Source organism: Vicugna pacos, chromosome 2, assembly GCF_048564905.1.
Source record: "Vicugna pacos chromosome 2, VicPac4, whole genome shotgun sequence".
Taxonomy (NCBI): domain Eukaryota; kingdom Metazoa; phylum Chordata; class Mammalia; order Artiodactyla; family Camelidae; genus Vicugna; species Vicugna pacos.
In genome coordinates, this window is record NC_132988.1 from 91,060,948 (window position 1) to 91,077,456 (window position 16,509).

The window sequence follows — 16,509 nt, forward strand, 5'->3', positions numbered from 1 at the left end:
TCATGAACCTTGAGAATTGGCTAACAGGTCCAGTTTCCTTCTTATGTTGGCTACTGGAAATCTGGTTTTCATTTGTTACGATGTTTTACCCACGTTAATGGCAACTTTATGAGACGTCATCCAGCGTTTTGTTAAAGTAGCCTCAGTTCTGGCTCCCTGTGTGGCCATTGGTTCTGCTTCTCTGTTCAGCACTTTTCAGTGGATTTATCTTTGAGAGGATTCTGAAAGGACCTCACTTATTTTCTTCTCAAACGAGCCTCTCTTCTTTTCACGCAGGTACTGTGTTCGGGAACGGGAAAACCTCCGATTACCTGCTGTTGGGAAACTTTGTTTACACTGTGAGTGCAGGACGTTCGCCTCATTTGTGTATAAAGTCGAATTCGTTCATACTTGCTTATTTTATTTTCACATTTAAATATGTGCATCTCTGGATTTAAGGGTTGTTTACACTTCCCTTTAAAAATGAAATGAGATATTTTGACTGTTAGATTATTTCATATTAAGTTATAAAAATGTCATGTAGGCTCACCGACTTTATAGGCCTCGGGTTGTTGCTCTTATTTTCAGTCTTCCTTCTTTACTCTTGTCCCCTCACGTTCCCTTTTTTCTCTTTCTTGTCCCTTTTTCCTCAGTTTTGTTTTACTGCCCCTATTAACACTGTCTTGCTTTCTTGAATTTATGGCAGATATTACCATGCTAGTTGGGTGTTTAACCAGGAATTATTCCAGAGTCTCATGATCACGGAAGTGGGACAGAGACCTCTACTCTTTGGGGACCTTTAACTCAGGTGTTAAGTCACTATGTCAAACGCTTCTGGAGGATGTGCAGATGAGTGTGAGCCTATTTCTGCCATTAAAGAGCAAATAAAAAATGTTCTAGAACCATTTTTCCTCAAACATCAAAAGCACCACCTGGATGCTAATGCCCAGCGTCGCACAGTCAGTCTCCTGTGAAAGTTAACTGTAACCTTCAACTCTGAATTCTCTGGCCAGTGACCTTTCCTCTCTGTTCCTGGTCCCCCTTCTTGACCCTCAGTGGGGCAGCGTGCTGTCCTAAGTACTAGGTGGCCATCAAACTACAATATGATGTTTAAATAACTGAATGATAGGAAGTTGAGACCATTAAGTAGCAGAGGGATTAAAGTTCTGGCAAATCCGGGGTCACCTTTCCATTGACATCAGTCCACTGAAGTAGTAAAAAAAAAAAAAAAAAAAAGGAAAAACATATCTGGGGGCCAGTTATTTATTCTCATACAATGTGAGTGCAAAACAGAAATCAGTAAATACTTGATAGTTGGAGTAAGTTTAGAAATTAATCGAGTATGTGCCATAGATGTCTCTGAGGGACACTTTCAAGTATCCAAGTCTTACGAGGAAGTGTTTCTTATATTTTGAATAATATTTTCTCTCATTTTAGAATTTCTGATATAGCTTAAGTTAAATAATACATAAATTTTAGTAAGAGTTTTATTTCTACAAACATTAATCCTAAATTGCTATTAGCTCTCCTGCTGAGGAAGCCCAAATGCTTCTCTTTGTCCTGACCCGGTGACCGCACTGTGAAGCATCCGATACCACATACATACACACCCTTACAGGGCCCAGAAGTAGTGCCACACACTTGAAGTGCTCACTGACCGTCAGTGCTCAGCGAGCATCGCCCGTCCATCCCAGCAAACTACCGAAAGTGCCCTGAATCCCTTTGAAGACTAACAGTACATAAAGTTTCCTTACTGATGATAAATAGATAATAACAGGTAATTCTGCAGCGCTAAGCACTGCTCTTGGTGTTTTCTACTCATACCCCTGTAAAGTAGGTAGGCTTTGTCCAGCCCAGCTTGCAGATGAGGGGACTAAGACACGGAGAGGCCAGGTAACTCACCTTGTTCCTTAGCAGAACAGCTAATAGATGTTGGGAGTCGAGCACGTATAGCCTGACTCCGCTTAACCGTCATGCCATCCTCTGGAAAACATGAGGCAGTTCATTAAACCCCAGTCCCCTCCGTTAGAATTAGTAGCACAGGCACCAGTGACCATGGGTGTGTCATCAGGGAGGTGTAACCTGCTCTTGCATTCTACTCCGCAGGGTTTCAAGTAAGTAAGGTTACAGAGTAAGTGCTCAGGTTTCTAAACACCCAGTTATATTACTTTTACAGCTCATCTCTAAAATTTAGAAAGTGGAGGCCCTAAGTATTACAGATGATGTAAAATAAAATTAAAGCCAGGCTGAAAACCCAAGTTACTGCAGACGATTCTCTGTCGCTATTCATGAATTGTGCAAGAGGTAGGCAGGCCCACGCTCGGGAGTCTCGTGGAGGGACTGCAGGGCAGTGACGGTGAGGAGGAGGCAGGGAAGGGAGACGGGACGGTGACACCGTCGCTGGGCGGTGCTGGCTGGTCGTGGTCACAGTGTCCAGCCCCGCAGCTAACGCACTTGTTTCTTTGCTTGTTGGGTGTACAAGTCAAGCTATGAATAAGCTACCAGTCCCATTTGATGAACTATCGTATTTATGAAATAAAATAATATTTCTCTTCTGTTTTAGTTTGTGGTGATAACTGTGTGTTTGAAAGCTGGATTGGAGACATCGTATTGGACGTGGGTAAGAATTTGCTTAGTCACAACCAAGAAATGTCACATTTACTTTTTGTTGTTTTTTTCATCCTAACTTCATGGGTCAGAATTGTGGTTAATTGTGGGGTTAATTGTGGGGTCAGGCATGGAGCAGGGAGAACTGGGGATTCTAGTTTAGAAACTCAGAGTAAAACCAATTTAAGGAAGTTTATTTACCACGAGACTTCCCGGAGCCCTGAAGGTATTACTGTGCATTGTGGACACCCCTGGGCGGGGCTTCCAACTTACTGACGAGGAGTCTTTTCTTAACAGAGTGTGTGACAAGACTAGCAGAAAACCCACTGGAAAGTAATTTTCAAGACCAAAAATATTAGCAAAAAATTTGTCCTCAGACATTTTAAATATCTAGTCTGAATAAAACAAGTTCCCTTCTGGATACGTTCGTCCTGCAGTATATTCACATCCAAGTAGCGAGACCCAGGAAACAAGAAAAAAGCAGATACTCAAGGGAGACTCGACAGACGAAATTTGGACTTGACAGTCAGTGGCGCAGATTAGTAGTCCCACGAGTGTCTTAGCATCTTTCAGTGCGAGCATACAGAGCCAAAATTAAGGCAGCTTAAAGACGGTTAGGGATAAAAAAGGTACAAGGTGAGACCCACCGAAGGAAGTCGAGAAGGAGCAGTTCTAAATGCCAGCACCACGAGCGTTATAGCTGCGGTGGAAGACGTTAGCATTTAATGAAAGACCCAGTTAAAACACATTCAGTTATTTAGAAATCCCCAGGGATAATATTTTATGGAGGTGGTAAAAATCAGCAAGGGGGTGTGTGGAAGCTCCGTCAGCGTGGGGGTCCTTCGTCCACCTGGAGGTCCTTTGACTCGGATGTCCTTGCTTCTCAGTTCAGCCACATCGCAATCTGGGGCAGCATCGCACTCTGGGTGGTGTTTTTTGGAATCTACTCATCTCTGTGGCCTGCTGTTCCGATGGCCCCCGATATGTCAGGAGAGGTAATGTATGCTAATCGCTCACGATCAAACCAACCCGAAACGCTGGTATTCATCAGCGAGCCTTCATGGCTGAAGCCTGGGTTTATAGTAAAATAGTATTTGACAATTTAGAAAGCTGTTTTTAGTCCAAAGTTGAGTGATAAAAGTTTAGAGAATATTTTAAACTTGAACATTTTACTTAAATCTGACTTTTCCTTTCATAAGCGTAGCTGGGATAAGAAAACAGGGTTGTCAGGAGCTTAACTCATGTTAAAAATAGCCATCTTATTTTGTAGTTGGCTTTATTTCTTTGATAACTATGTAAATTTAAAAAGCTAAAGATCTAATCTGTTCTTAGAAGCAATAATTAGTACATATATGTAAACTCAAAAAAATTACAGTATACTTTATGTATGTATGTACATGCAATATAATGTGTATGTGCAGTCGAACTATAATAATTCTACATAATAAAACTGAAAAAGGGAAAAAATTTTTTTAAAAAAGGATTATCCATCTGAAGGATGCCATTTTAATTTGACCATAGATCCACAAATGCATTTTGAATAAGAGATTTGGGGAAACGGTGAGCTTATGCCTTCAGAACCATCTGTCATTTCTTCTCTTGTCTCTGATTCTAAAGAAAAGGCTACTGTGACTAGATTAAATGCACTTTTAGAGTTGTCCTCATGACATCAGTTTGGTTTTCATTCTGAAAGGGTTGGGACAGCTGACATTTCAGCCTATCGTGGTCCACTTTCAGTTCTGTCTTTCAGTTTCTTGTTACACTGCTAAGAACTGAGTTATTAGGTGTTCGTAGGGGAGTGTCACAAGATCTCCTTTCGTTCAGAAGAGATTCCAGCAGTAGGAGGGTTTTTTATTTCAATTGCAGGAAATTTGACATAAAATGTATAAAAGAAAATGTGGAAAACATTTCAGGATTTCCTGTGACCTCACAGTAACTAGCAAATCAAGGTAACATGAGCCCCGTTACAGAACGTTGTTTTCCCGCAGTCATAGGAACCCTTTCCAGGGGTTCCATGTGTTTGTTTCCCTAAGTACTCACTGCCTGAGTACCTTTCACTTTTGACAGTCTGGTTTATAGATCATTTTCCTGAAATTTTATCTGACAGCATCCTGCTTTTTATAAATTAGCAGAATGCAGACACATTAAAAAAAATCTGTGGTTAAATTTATTAGAGAAAGGCATTATGTACTATTACAGCAAAACCAGACGTATCAAGGAGCGTGTACTTCCTTCCACCCAAAGTGAAGGCTTCTTTTGAAACATGTACTGTGAACTTGAGAAAATTTACAGCATGTGTTTTGAGGAGAACAGAGAGAAAGCTGACTCCATCTCCTCCTTCCCTTGGTTTGAGTCCTTTTTTCCCAATAAAATGAAATCAAAGACTGTATACATCTGCTGATGCCACTTGGAAAGTCCAGTCCTGTCCTTCGTTTTTATTTGATGTACGCTGTCCGATTGGACGTGCTTTTCCCCAAGGTCAATTCTAACGTAACATCTTTTTCATTAGACCTCAATTTATCTCATGTATGAATGTTTTATCTTCAAAATGAATGACACAAAGGGTTTTGAAATTGAGATCGTTTAAGCAGCTGTAGCCGATCGCTTTGAAGACAAGAACAGAGTTTTTGACCACCTACTTCTAGGACAAGTGTGAAGTTTGACTGGCTTTTAGCCAACCAAACAGAATTCTCCCCTTGCCTGTAGAATTCCTGGTATTACCCAAACACAAAACGTAATATCTATCTCCTGAGATTTGCGGTGATGCTGTGTTTAATTCAAAGTGAAATGAATGTCAGTACCCCATCACGTCTCTGCTCACTTCACGTACACCCGGACGTGCTAACAGGGCTTCTTTTCCTTGTTGTTTTATTGCTGCTGATACTTTGAATGTAATGTTTAAATAGCTGGTGCTTTGCTGAAAATAGGAAGAATGGATGAATGCAGCTGTAGGCTTGACTAGCTTGTCCAAAATGTAAACTGTTTAATGTATTCAAAGAAAAGAATAATACTTTAAATTTGTGTAGTACTTAGTGCTTGCAAAGCATTTTGATATGCAAGTGTGTGTAACTGAGCCTCACGGACAACAGAAGGACAACAAGAATGCCGCTCAGATTCTCAAGGAGGGAGAGTCTACACTGACTGTTTCTCAGGCACTAGCAGTGGGTCCCTAAGGATGTTGCAGCAATACTCGATAGTCACTAGTTCTGTTACAGTCTAGTTAATTTCAGAAAGAAGTAACTACCCTTATATTTACAGTTTTGAATCTTAAAATTCTATATTTCAATCAAGAATATAGCCAGACACATTTCTGTGCTAATAGTTACATCTGTATAAGTCAGATATATAGAGATGTAATTGGCCAACTATCTTGAATATAATTTACTCGTTCATCTGTTAACTTTCATAGCAATACACTATTATAATATATATTACTATATACTACTTGTAGCAATACAGTGCTGTAGGTAACACCAGGATAAGTACGGATATCAGCGTTCCCTGACTTGACCTGTTCTTTGTCATCCGTACAATGAAACACAGCCCAGGGCACCCCCAGAACATAACGCTCTCCCTGAGGAGTCCTGGTGTGGTACAAAGGTAACCTTCTGTCGCCACCACCAAGTGGGTCGTAAGTATCCGATCCGAGGACTAGATTCCAGTTCTTTTCTGTACTGATGTGGCAGACGTTCCTTCCAAAACTAAATAATTAAATATGTGTGTTTGGGTTGTCTAAAGGCATAGTGAGTGCCTCCAGGACAGTACAGCGTCAGCAGAGGTGGGGTGGGCAGCCCGAAACAGCAGCCCCGTTCCACACCCCCTGCCCTGTCCCAGATCAGGTGATGTTTGGAGGGTGGAGTACTGTGTGGTTTTAAAGGGCGTTGACACCGTAGAGAGGCTCCTCAGAAAGACAGCCAAGATCTGGGAAGAACCTAGGGTACACTAAGCACTGTAAGTACTTGCTCTGCATTCATCCAGGCGATTCGGCAACTGTTGAGATTCTTCTGTGGGTCAGGCACTGTTCTAGACACTGTGGATTCATTCACAAGTAAAATACACAAAAACCCATGCCCTTCTCAACTTTCCTACTGGGAAGAGACAGACAAATAAAACAATTGGGTAAAATATATGGCCGAATGTAAGTGCTGTAGAGACAGACACAGCAGGCCAGGGGAGTCAGGATCTCAGACTCAGGATCTCTGCTGTGTTTCCCACAGAGCCTTGTGCCTTTTACTCACGGAGAGACAAAGAGCATTGGAGGGGCTTGAGAGACAGGTGTCGTGATCTGACTTAGGTTTCCACAGCAGGATTCTAACTGCCGTGTAATGAGCCACTTTGGAGATTATTGCAATAACCCAGGCCAGAGGTGGCGGTGACTTGGGCCAGGAGGGCAGCAGTGGTGAGAGTGGTCAGAGTCTGAATCCAGTTTGAAGGTGGAGCCAATAGGATTTGCTAACAGACTGGATGCGAGGAGTGAGAGGACAAGCAGTCAAGGCGGACGCCATCATGTTGGCCGTGACCATCGTCAGGCCATGCATGTCCTCAACTCACTGGATCCACCCCCCAGCAAACTTGTTACCGTGCCCATTTCACAGACGAGGGGACAGAGGCACAGAGAAGTTAAGTACTCATCTGGTACCCCACTGATATGCTGAGTGGCAGAGGTAGGATTTGACTGAGCTGTCTGGTCAGCTACCTTAAACCCTGCCCTATCTGCTCCTCTGGTCATCGTTATCCAGAGGAACCTGAGGTGGCACCTGGAAATTAGACGTCCGAAGGGACTAACCCTCCTTGCAGGTGTTCCGGGAATTTGTGTAGATGAGGGAATCTCTGTTTTCCTGACAGCACTGCCTCCTCCACGTTTCTTCTCTCTGTGGACATTTCAAGGTCTTGTCCTTCCTCCGTCCGTCCTCCGCGCCTGAGCCACGAGCCAGGTGCTTGCACTCCCTCCTCCTCAGGGGTGCCCTGCCCTTCATCTCTTTACTGACTCACTCAGATATAGCGGTGTCGGGCATCTAGTGCCCCCTAAGTGAGTGTCAAATAAATTATCGTTAAGTAAATTTCTTCCCTTGCTTGTTTGTTTTGAACAAACAAATGAGAAACAGTGGAGCAGAGGTAAGAGAGAGGCAGATTTCAGCTCAGATAAGAACATCTCCCTAACATCTAGAGATTTCCACAAAGTAATGATTTCCAGCAGCAGCACAGGATGCTGGTCTCACTCAACCAACCCCAGTATCAGCCACTAGTGGTACTTAGCAGAGCCTCACTCCGCTACACCTGCGACATTGCCTTCCAACTCCTAAGATTCAGTTTCCCTGCAGGCTTCCCTTCATGGTGTCCTCTCCCGAGGAACATCATCAAGGCTGGAGGGCACAGACTCTTCTGCTCCAGTTAACAGGCTCTCAGGGTGCAAATTTTACACAAATTAGGCAGCTTACAGGTACGGGTCTCCTGCGTCTATATTCAGCTTGGATGTGTATCCATATATAGATCAGGACTTTATAGTCATTTCCAATTTATGTTCTAGATTCATCTTTGCAGCCCCCGTCTGAAGACAGCCATTTCTCTCAGTGTGTTGGAAAGAAAACCCTTGCTCACAAAGACGGAGGGGGAAGGGAACCAGCATTTACTGTGCACCTGCTGTGTTCTCCAGGCACTGTCTGATCCCAGGCATTCTTTGCTTTGTGTAAATCCATATCAGGGACCTTTGTGGTAAGCAGAGAAATAGCAAACGACCCAGAGAATTCATCCCAGGCTTTCTTCTCGTGTCCTGTTGGCTTGCTCTCACATCCTGAGGACCTGAACACCTTCTCTTCAGGGCCCATGCCGGTTCCCTACTCCAAAATGGAAACTCTTTCTTTTCTCCTTGCAGCCATTTTCCTTGCATTCCATTGATTTCCCTGATTTATCTGCTATTTCCCGGGATGCCCAGGGCCCTGATCAGTTTCCCTAAGTTAGCATTCACATCTCTTTTTAAAAGTGCCTAGGTTTTTAATTCTTCCTTCTCAATACCCACCAGACTCCCTCAACACGTTAATAGAAATTCTACCTGACTTTATATTCTAGCCTCTCATATCTTCTTAATGGCAAAACCAGCATATATAATATCCATCCCATTAAATATATATATATATATATTTATGTATGTATGTGTATATATACCAGTGAAAACCCAGTCGTCCCAGATCATCAGAGAATGTACAGTTGCCACTCAGATGGTAAAGGGCGTCATTTACTGAGGGCCAGTCACCACCATAAGCATTTCTCATGTCTTCGCTCACTTAATGCTGTGAGCGTTTAACACGACACTGTGAGGTTGTTCCTATTACACATTTCACTGACACAGAGTGGTTAAGTCACTTTCTCAAGGTCACACAGCTTGGAAGTATCTGAGCCACAGTTGGAACCCAGCCAGTTATCCCCTTACCATACACACTGTTCTCTGTTCATTTTACATTTCTTCTCTCACCTCCTCATTCCTCTCCGTTTTTCTCCCGGACTTGTTAACATTAAAGGTATCAATTCCTTTTCATGTCAGTGCCCCAGTCAAAGTGCTCACTTCCATCTGGTTGATAAACTAAGCCATTCATTATCTGCGTATAATGTTTCCATCTTCAGCTCTGCTCAGCTGCTTGTATCACTGATCGGGGGTTCTTTCCACACCGACACACTGTTTCTTTCCCCTTCCTTCAGTACATTCTGCATGCCTGAAGTCACCAGAAGTCCGTCTCCCAAATGTCTGAAAGTTCAGTGCAGACTTCAGTTACTCCAGCCACAGCCAGAGAGGGCTGTTCTCAGTTGGTGGGCAGGGTGTTCCCGTTGGGAAACATTCCTTCCTTTAGTTTTGTTTCCAGTACCATAATTCTGCATCTTTGCCTGTAATAATGATTCAAATGATAATGATTAACAAGTGTCCCTGTACCACAAGTGACTGAAATATTTAACTACTAAAAAGGAATTACGACATCAGGTTAGGGGGGAGTGTGGATTCTCCAAAGGTAGAAAATGCAACAAGAAGAAATTATTTAGGAAAGGAAAATGAAGAGAAAATAGTGTGACAAGCTTGGCTGCAACTTTAAATATGTCGCTGTCTTCCTCTCCTCTCGCAAATATGGTTGTGATTTAAGAGGAGGACTTTTTTGTTGTTGTTCAGACTTGACTTGTATTTTTTCACACCAGTACAACAATTTATGGGGCAAGGTAGGCCCTGGGGAGAAGTGCTATGTTATATAAACATATGCTGGCCTGCTTTTCCGACTCGGCTAGATGATGTTACTGGGTATTTTTTGAATCTCCAGAAGAAAATATTTAGGCACTATGATTAGTACACCAGATTACAAAATATAAAGCAAGCTACATCAAGGGTCATTTCATATCACGATTAATACCAGAAGCTTAGGATCGGCAGAACTTTTCAGCGTGTCGTGGCTTTGCAGACACACACTGTAAAGCCCTTCCAAGCGCCATCTGGTTCTGCTCTTGCAGGCCTGAGGGATCTATAAAACTACTGAAGGAAATTGAAGTTAAGGAACGAGCATATGTTTTACAGAATTTCAGATCTCTTGATTGAGGTTTGTAAAGTCTTTCTGAAAAAACAATAAAAATCTTTGTTGAGGCCTTTAGTGTCACCCCTGAAGGAAAGGTATTAATAAACTACATTAGTGATATGATTTTTCCTAAGTTGTGCTGTTGCCCATTTTACCAACATAATGAATCACTTCACATAAGAGGAATTTCCGGGTCTGAAATAGCCCTTATTCATCTCTCAGCTTTTAATTACCTGGATAGCGTGTCATATGTTTTGGTTGCAAGACCAGCCCTTGCAGTTGGGGTGGGGCAGTGTTATGATACGAAGGAGTTGCATCCAAGTTGACTGTGTTTAGTCAAGTAGCCTGGAGGGAACAAGTGCCCTAAACGCTGTGAGATGTTCTTCCGTGAGCCGACGGTTGGGATCTTATCCAGTAAAACCTGTCACTGGTCACAGTCCTCGGGCCCCTGACTGTAAATGAGACAGACAGACCTCCACGGGTCTTAAAAGAAGCTGGCCGCATAGCCACTTACAAACCCGTTGTGTGAGGAGAAGCCTTGTAGAAATGCTGAGAAGCCAGGAGAGACATGGGCATGACAAACGGGATGGCAAATCCGGACATTGGCACTTTTAAAAGTTTTAAAGTTGGAGCCTCTTTAGAGTCACTAGGAGAGCTGGCCTTGCTTTTGGTGGGTACATCACCTTTTCATACTATACAGCCAATATGTATTGAGTGTCCATTGTATGTATGTCACAGGTTCTGTGTTAGGCTGTGGAGGACACAGAGGTGAACCGAATTGGTCACTACCCTTAAGGATCGCCTTTTTTTTCTTTTCTGGAAAAAATAATTTTTAAAATCTCATTCTTTATTTTTTTCAATGATAAATTGCTTCTTGGGGAGTGGGTAATTAGATTTTTTTTTTAATGGAGGTACTGGGGGTTGAACCCAGGACCTGATACATGCTAAACCTGTGCTCTGTGCTCTACCACTGAGGTATATATACCCTCCCCCAAAGATCTAGTTTTTAATGATGTGCTGTTGATGTCATAAATGTGTAGGGTGATGTGAGACACCCCAGGTGCTGTGGCAGTGAGCATGGCATGGGATGCTGAATGCAGCTGCTCTTAGTATGGACTTGGCTGTTGTCTAGAGTCATTCATTCTCACATCCATTCATTCCGTAATCCTGTGTCCAGTGCTTCATCGGTCTAGGTGACGGGTTAATTGGGCAAGATCCCCATTAGTGTTCAGGGACCAGGAATTGGGAAGGAGGCACAGTCACTAAATCAGTTAACAAATGACTAAGGATGAACCACTAAAGATAATTTCACAAAGTGATAGGAGGAAAATAGGATGATATGATAAGGGACTGGACTGTAATGGCTGCTCTGGGAAGGTCTTATTGAAGCAGGGGTAGTTAAGCCAAAACTCAAGTGATACAGATGTACTTCGTGTGAAGAAGAGCATTTCGAGCCTGAAGGAACAGCTCATGCCGAAGCACTGAGGCAGGAGTGAGCCTGGTGGGTTCAGGGAATACAAAGTCCTTGTAGCTGGAGCAGAGCGAGTGTGAAGGAGCGCTGTACGCTGGAGCTGGCGAGATGGGCAGAAAGCAGATCACCCCTCCGAGCTCAGCACTCTAGCTCAAAGGACCGGTACAGCTTGCTTTTGAGTTGCACGCCAGGGAGCAGTCAGAAATGCTGATAGAAGAAACTGTAAATGTCACTGTGCCATCTGCCTCAGTAAAGCTCATAACTGGACACAGTTCTTTCATTCCGTGATATGGTAAGAAAAAGAGATGGTCAGTGAGTGGTCAGAAGCTGCTTGGTTCCAACTTATCACTTAGGATCCCTAGCATGTATCATGCAAAGCAAGTGATTTTATGTTATATTTTTTGATACTAAAAAAAAAAAAAAACCTACTGTGGATTAAACAAATAGAAACATTTCTCTTTCATGTAAGAAAAAGTCTGGTGGAGGCAGACAGTCCAGAGCTAGTGTGGCAGCTGCACAGTCATCAAGGATCAGATTTCTTCTATTTTGCTGCATTTGCCAATCTTAGTGTACTCCTAGTCCAAAATGGCTGCTTAGACTCTAACCATTTCACCAACATTCTAGCCAGCAAGAAAGGAAAGAAGATTAACACTTAGAGGTTCTTTCCTAGACATTGCACACCACATTTCCACTTAGCTCTCATTGGCCAAAAGCTAGTCACATGGCCATACCACACTGCAGTAAGACAGCCAGAGAAATATAGTCTGAGATAGAGGACACCGTGTGCAGCCAAGAATCAAGCGGTTGCATCTGAGAAGGGGAGAGGAGCTATACGGGGAGGGGACAGCTAGAAGTCTCTGCATTGAAAGTCAGTCATTTTTCTACATAATCTGTATATCAGCTTTTATATGTCTTTCATAAGTAAATACCTTTTGAAGTTTTGAGTTTTTAAAATATAACTTCCTAAAATGGATGGTAATTAGGTGATGGAACGGAGGTGCTAGTTAATGTGATGGTGGTAATCATTTTGCAATATATAAAGGTATCAAATCAACACACTGCACACCTTAAACTTACCTAAGGTTATATGTCAAGTATATCTCAATAAAGCTGGAAAATGAATTTTTAAAGGAAAAAAAATCCTACAGTCTGAAATATAGGTCATTGTGTTTCACAGATTGAATTACTAGTAATCAAACAATTGATGCTCTATGAGATGGTTTTTAAGAAGAAAAAATACAGAGCCATACAAAATTATAAAAATTATAGGATGGTACAATAGGTAAGCATACTGAGCATTGAGATAAGGTCCCCTGTCTTACACAACTTCTCCAGTAACATCAGAACATTTCTGAATTATATTTCTCATAATAAAAAGAATATTTTGTTACTAATTTTGTCCTCATTTTTCTGGTACTTTCAAATTTTTTAACTAGCACAATAAAATTAAAATAAAGCAAAACAAATTCTGTTCTTAATTATTTTTACTATTCTGGGAACTACATCCCTGGAAAACAAACTTTCAGAGCCATACATTTTCTAGTGCTCTTGATTCTTTTTTAGAAAGACTATTTCACATGTTTACCTCTCAATATATGTTGATACATAGTCAAATTTTACTTTTAAAAAGTTAGCTTCTGATTGGTCTAAGTTCCAACTAGTTCTTCCTCCTTTTCCTCTAAACATCCTTTTTAATCATTTATTTTCCCATTACTCCCTTTGCCAGAGGCTGGAGAGACAAAGGTCATTTCTTGAATCCTACAGCTAGATTGAATATTGGTCCTCAGTCCCACAGGGGATCACTCCTCCTTCAGTTCCTCACCACCACCAGAAATGTCCAAGGGGGAGAAAGCACGTGAACACTGTGAGCTGGCATCTAATTTGCATATTTTCTAAGATTTTCTTTGTCTGGGATAATTTTCATGTTTTCTAAGATGTTTGTTTGTTTGGGATGATCTAAGCCAAAGGTTTTCTTTGTCTCTGAGTAATCAAGAGCTTCTGGTAATAACTGCAAACGTTGGGGCTTATCCAAAACACCCTCTCCTTAGTTATTTTCTGCGTATTCTGCCCTGTCTATTTTTATAGAGAAAGTAATCGTTCAAACTGTATAAGAGCCCAGTTCAGCTCAACTCAACTGAGATATATGGAGTGCCGGTGCATCAGGACCTAATTGGGTGCCAGTGAATCAAAAGTTGAAAAAAGGAAGTCCTTCTGAGCAGCTTGAGTCCTGAGTAAACAGATCAACAGATTGTTAGAATATGGCCCTAATTATTATAATCAGGATGCACGCAGCTAGCAGAGGACAAGGCACTCAGCCTCCAGACTATCATTTGGAGACATTTCTTGGTACTGCTATTTCCCACACTGTTGAGGAAGGCAAGAGAAGGAAGGGCTTTCCAAGTGGCGAGTCGCCCAAGCAAAGAGGGTGGCTGGGGTTGCTGGGGCGGGAAAGGTGAGCGCTGGAACTGAGAAGTTTAGCAAAGACCAGGTCACGGAAGGTTACCCCAGTGCCATTAGCGTCATTCCTTTAAGCCATGCAGATTACTTTTCATTATGAAATACATAGTATTCCAGAAAGAACCTGAGGCTGTAGAGCACAGGTTTGAGTCAGAGGACATGATATATAAATGCTAGTAATAAACTAGTAAGTGATGGAAAACATTTTTATACTTTGCATGAATATATATTATAATGTAATTGAAAATTTGCAAGAATTCTATTGAGCTAAAATAAGACATCAAAGACCCTTCTCAGTGATACGCCCTGGAACATAGAGCTTGGCATGTGCATTCCTGTCTTTGGGTTTTATCAGAGGGAAGTTTTGAGCCTCACTTCCCAAGATGTGCAACTACTGAAGACTTTCAGTGGAAATTCACTCTTCAAGCCAAAGTTCACATGAGCTTGAAATTTGTCTCTGGTTATTAAAGTGCAAGACTAGTGAATTCACCACTTAGTGTTGACCCAGTGATGCTTATGTACCCCTGCGGTCAGCCCCACGCCCAGGCACCATGATGAATTCAGACCGAAAGGGTGAAGTTTCTGAAAAGGGCTCCCACACTTAGGTGTTTCCCAGGCCTTGGGCACAAAGACACTCTTAGAAACCATTGCAAATTTGAAATCAAACAACACAGGATTATCTGAAAGCAGAGTTGATTTTGATGAGATGATCTCAAGTTTTCATACATTAGTGGTTGTGTTGCCAGGAGAAGGCACAATTTTGATGTAGCTTAAAAAATTTGATACTTTGCCATAAAAATGTAGATGTTAACCTTGTGGATTTCAGTATTCAAGGTAGTGAAGCGTATCACTGTATCTCAGGTTCAGTGAATCTGCTCCTCCAGGCTCCTGAAAAAGAGAAGCTGGAGGAGAAAATACCGTACGGGCAACTGAAGCTGAATGAGATAGGACTGAAATTGAAATACAGTAGCAGAGTCTACCTTTTCCAAAGAAACATTTAGTTGATACAGCAGAGATGGAGCATCACGGAGCAGTAAGGGGGAAAGAGCCCCAGTTTGGTTGGAAAGATCCAGACAGTTTGTATGAGAAGAAACAAAACCTGCAAACCTGAATTTGAGCTCTGATTTCTTTTTTCTTTTGATGAAAATGGTCTCATAAAGAAGATGCTTCCAGAGGAGACTAGAAGGATTAACTGAAACATAAGGGGAGGCAGGAGAGGCTAAGTGATCTCACAACTCGGTAGATGGCTTTGAAAAAAAACAGAAAGGTGGGAGCTGTGAGTTTTGAGGGTCACAAAACCCCATTACAATACAGACCATCGAGTTGCTCTACCGAGATATTTCAGAGAAACTATAGCCAGAAAGAACAGTGAAACTCTTGGATCTGACACCACAGCCAACCAAATCCTAAGAGGCACGTAATAGAATATATAAGCTTTTTGTAATATAAACTTTCAGAGTTTTCTCCAAAACTTGCTAACTCCCTTGGAACAGCCCTAAATTTTCAAAGATAAATAGCCGTCCTCCACAAAGAAAATTGAAAATCCTCATTCACAGCCACAGCCACGAGAGACTTCAGCCAGATATGTGTGTGGTTAATAGGAAGAAAACTAGAAAATTCGACCAAAAGGAGAAAGATTTAAAAACCAAATTGAGTAAATATACATCCCAGGTCTCTGAATAAGAGAATCACTGTTGAATCGTGACTTCTCAATTAAAGAACCATTTAGGGGAAAAGAAAAAGAAACACATCTTCTCCCTGTGGTTGTGATCTAGCCTAGGAAAGTCATTCTAAATGCAGAAAAAGCGGTCAGGGTGTGACTGAAAATAGCAGCTGTATTATAACCATTTAGCTCGACCATTTAGATGCATACCATTGAGGATCTGTCCCCTTAAATGCCTCACAGCTCTGAAATGCCTGTTGTGACAAAAGTGTCAGGACACAGTATTTCCCTAAACTCTTATGTGTTCCTCACCTTCTAATTCACCTGGTGACCCGGGAGGAGGAAACTGATCCTAGACACCGTCCCCTCCCTTATCCGATTGAACTTGAAGCACTCCTGTCCACTGCTCGGCTGGCTGCAGCCATGGCCTCTTCCCCAGAGTGCCTCTCACATCAGTAAAAACTGATGGTTTTGCCTTTTTAGATAAAATTCATAATAAAAAATTTTTCAGTTATATGGTTAACTCATAGTCATTAAATAAACTTTTGGAAAAAAAGGAAAAATAGAAGAACAAATAACCTCGCTATCCAAAGGTTATCCCTCCTAACGTGTTAGTCCAGTCTTTTTCTGCCTTTAATTTGTGTGCTTATCTTTGATTAGATAATTTATTATTTTTTAAATTTTTTTCTATTGAAGAACAGTCGGTTTACAATGCTATGTTCATTTCTGGTGTACAGCGTAGTGATTCAGTTATACATATATATATTCCTTTTCATATTCTTTTT

At 41.8% G+C, this 16,509-nt stretch overlaps 1 protein-coding gene across 2 annotated transcripts in view; it reads left to right on the plus strand.

Annotated features, from left to right (window-relative positions):
• The window catches only part of ATP8A1 (ATPase phospholipid transporting 8A1), a 215,409-nt gene that overhangs the window by 180,381 nt on the left and 18,519 nt on the right, over window positions 1–16,509 (plus strand). For both annotated transcript variants that reach the window (XM_006209780.4, XM_072944648.1), the window contains exons 30-32: window positions 277–338; window positions 2,543–2,599; window positions 3,474–3,581. In XM_006209780.4, the coding sequence (XP_006209842.1) occupies window positions 277–338; window positions 2,543–2,599; window positions 3,474–3,581 (227 nt within the window). The remainder of the gene's footprint in view (window positions 1–276; window positions 339–2,542; window positions 2,600–3,473; window positions 3,582–16,509) is intronic.